Source organism: Mastomys coucha, unplaced genomic scaffold (assembly GCF_008632895.1).
Source record: "Mastomys coucha isolate ucsf_1 unplaced genomic scaffold, UCSF_Mcou_1 pScaffold20, whole genome shotgun sequence".
In the NCBI taxonomy this organism is placed as follows: Eukaryota; Metazoa; Chordata; class Mammalia; order Rodentia; family Muridae; genus Mastomys; species Mastomys coucha.
This window is the reverse complement of record NW_022196903.1, coordinates 33,346,736-33,348,292: the sequence shown is the minus strand read 5'-3', so window position 1 is coordinate 33,348,292 and position 1,557 is coordinate 33,346,736. Positions and strand designations below refer to the sequence as shown.

At 41.4% G+C, this 1,557-nt stretch overlaps 1 protein-coding gene across 1 annotated transcript in view; it reads left to right on the top strand.

Moving 5' to 3' along the window:
* Positions 1-1,557, top strand: part of Zc3hav1l (zinc finger CCCH-type containing, antiviral 1 like) — an 8,304-nt gene that overhangs the window by 3,889 nt on the left and 2,858 nt on the right. Inside the window, exon 3 of the mRNA XM_031381573.1 lies at positions 225-486. Within this exon, the coding sequence (XP_031237433.1) occupies positions 225-486 (262 nt within the window). The remainder of the gene's footprint in view (positions 1-224; positions 487-1,557) is intronic.

The following is a 1,557-nucleotide window of genomic DNA, read 5'->3' as shown; positions in this document are numbered from 1 at the left end:
ATAATAATAAATAAATCTTTTTAAAAAAAAAAAAAAAAGAAATAAAGTGAAGGGTGATCTAAAAGGACACCCATTGCTGACCTCTGGCCTTCACATGTGTGTACACATACATGCACTCCTCCCCAAAGGTGCCATTAAACTTCTCATTTAGTTCAGCTGTAGTTTATTGGCTTACAGGTAATAGTGAAAACTCCTATTCAAACCTTGCTTCCCTTCTGCCCCAGGTCTGTTTGCTGTACAACAAAGGTAGTGATGTCCTTTATGGCTACTGCAGCCTCAAGGATAAATGCAACAAGTTTCACGTATGCAAATCCTTTGTGCGGGGTGAATGTCCATTTCAGCCCTGCAAACGCTCCCACCAGCTCATCCACGCTGCCACCCTGAAGTTGCTAGAGGACCAAGAACTCAGTGTTTCAAGTGTCGTGAACTTCCAGATAATCTCTGTCTACAGACATAAGAAGTTGCACAAGATGCTTGAAGAGAAAGGTAGGCACAGAGCCATCTCAAGGAAATGCGCTTAGGATTTCTGTTCTGTGCAGTAGGAGGAGCAGTGAATGGAAGCCAGCCTGCACACATAACATGTCATGTGCTAATTGCAGCCTTTCCTTGGAAAGGTTGAGACTGTCGACATTTTGTTTTCTTATTACTTTATTTGTTTATGGTGTGTGTGAGCTCGCGTGCGTGTGCATGAGTGTGTGAAGCCAGAAGAGGAGATCAGACCCCTTCGAGGTCTGTGAGGTGCTTGCAATTACAGGAGCAACTGTTTTTAATCACGGAGTCGTGTTCTAGCCCCAGCTAACATTGCATGATATGGAAATATGATTCTGACCAAAGAAGAGAAGGTTTTGCCAAGTTAGAGGATTTGCCCAAGTGTTTGAGCATGGTAGCTTCTGGGCAAATTGGGAGTGAAGAATTTGGTAGAATAATCTTAATAGTTCAGCTGGGAACATGGGAGGGAGGTGGCAGGTGTTGAATAATGTACACGTGCCTTGCTTTTATGAAATTGAACTAATTTTGACCACATTAAAGTTAAGTCAACAGACTAGAAATAAAATTGCATGTCTCAAGAAGTGCTGAAGATATTCTCAGCAGTTAGAGCACTTGTTGCTCTTGCAGAGGACCAAGGTCCAATTCCCAGCACCTACATGATGGCTTAGAAATTTTATTATTTATAAAATAATAAAATAGGTGCTGGAGAGATGGCTCTGTGGTTAAGAGCACTGACTTCCAGAGGTCCTGAGTTCAATTCCCAGCAGCCACATGGTGGCTCACAACCACCTGTAATGGGATCCAATGCCCTCTTCTGGTGTGACAGTAACACAGTGATACAGTGACAGTATACTCATAATAAAATAAATAAATCTTTAAAAAGGTAATTAAATAATTCTTTTTTTTTTTTAATTAAAGTTTGTCTTAGTCACTGTTCTCTTGTTGTAGAGAGACACCATGACCAAGGCAACTCTTATAATGGAAAGCATTGATTTGGGGCTGGCTTACAATTTCAGAGACATGTATCATTGTGGCAGAGAGCATTGTGATAGGCACAGCAGACAGGAG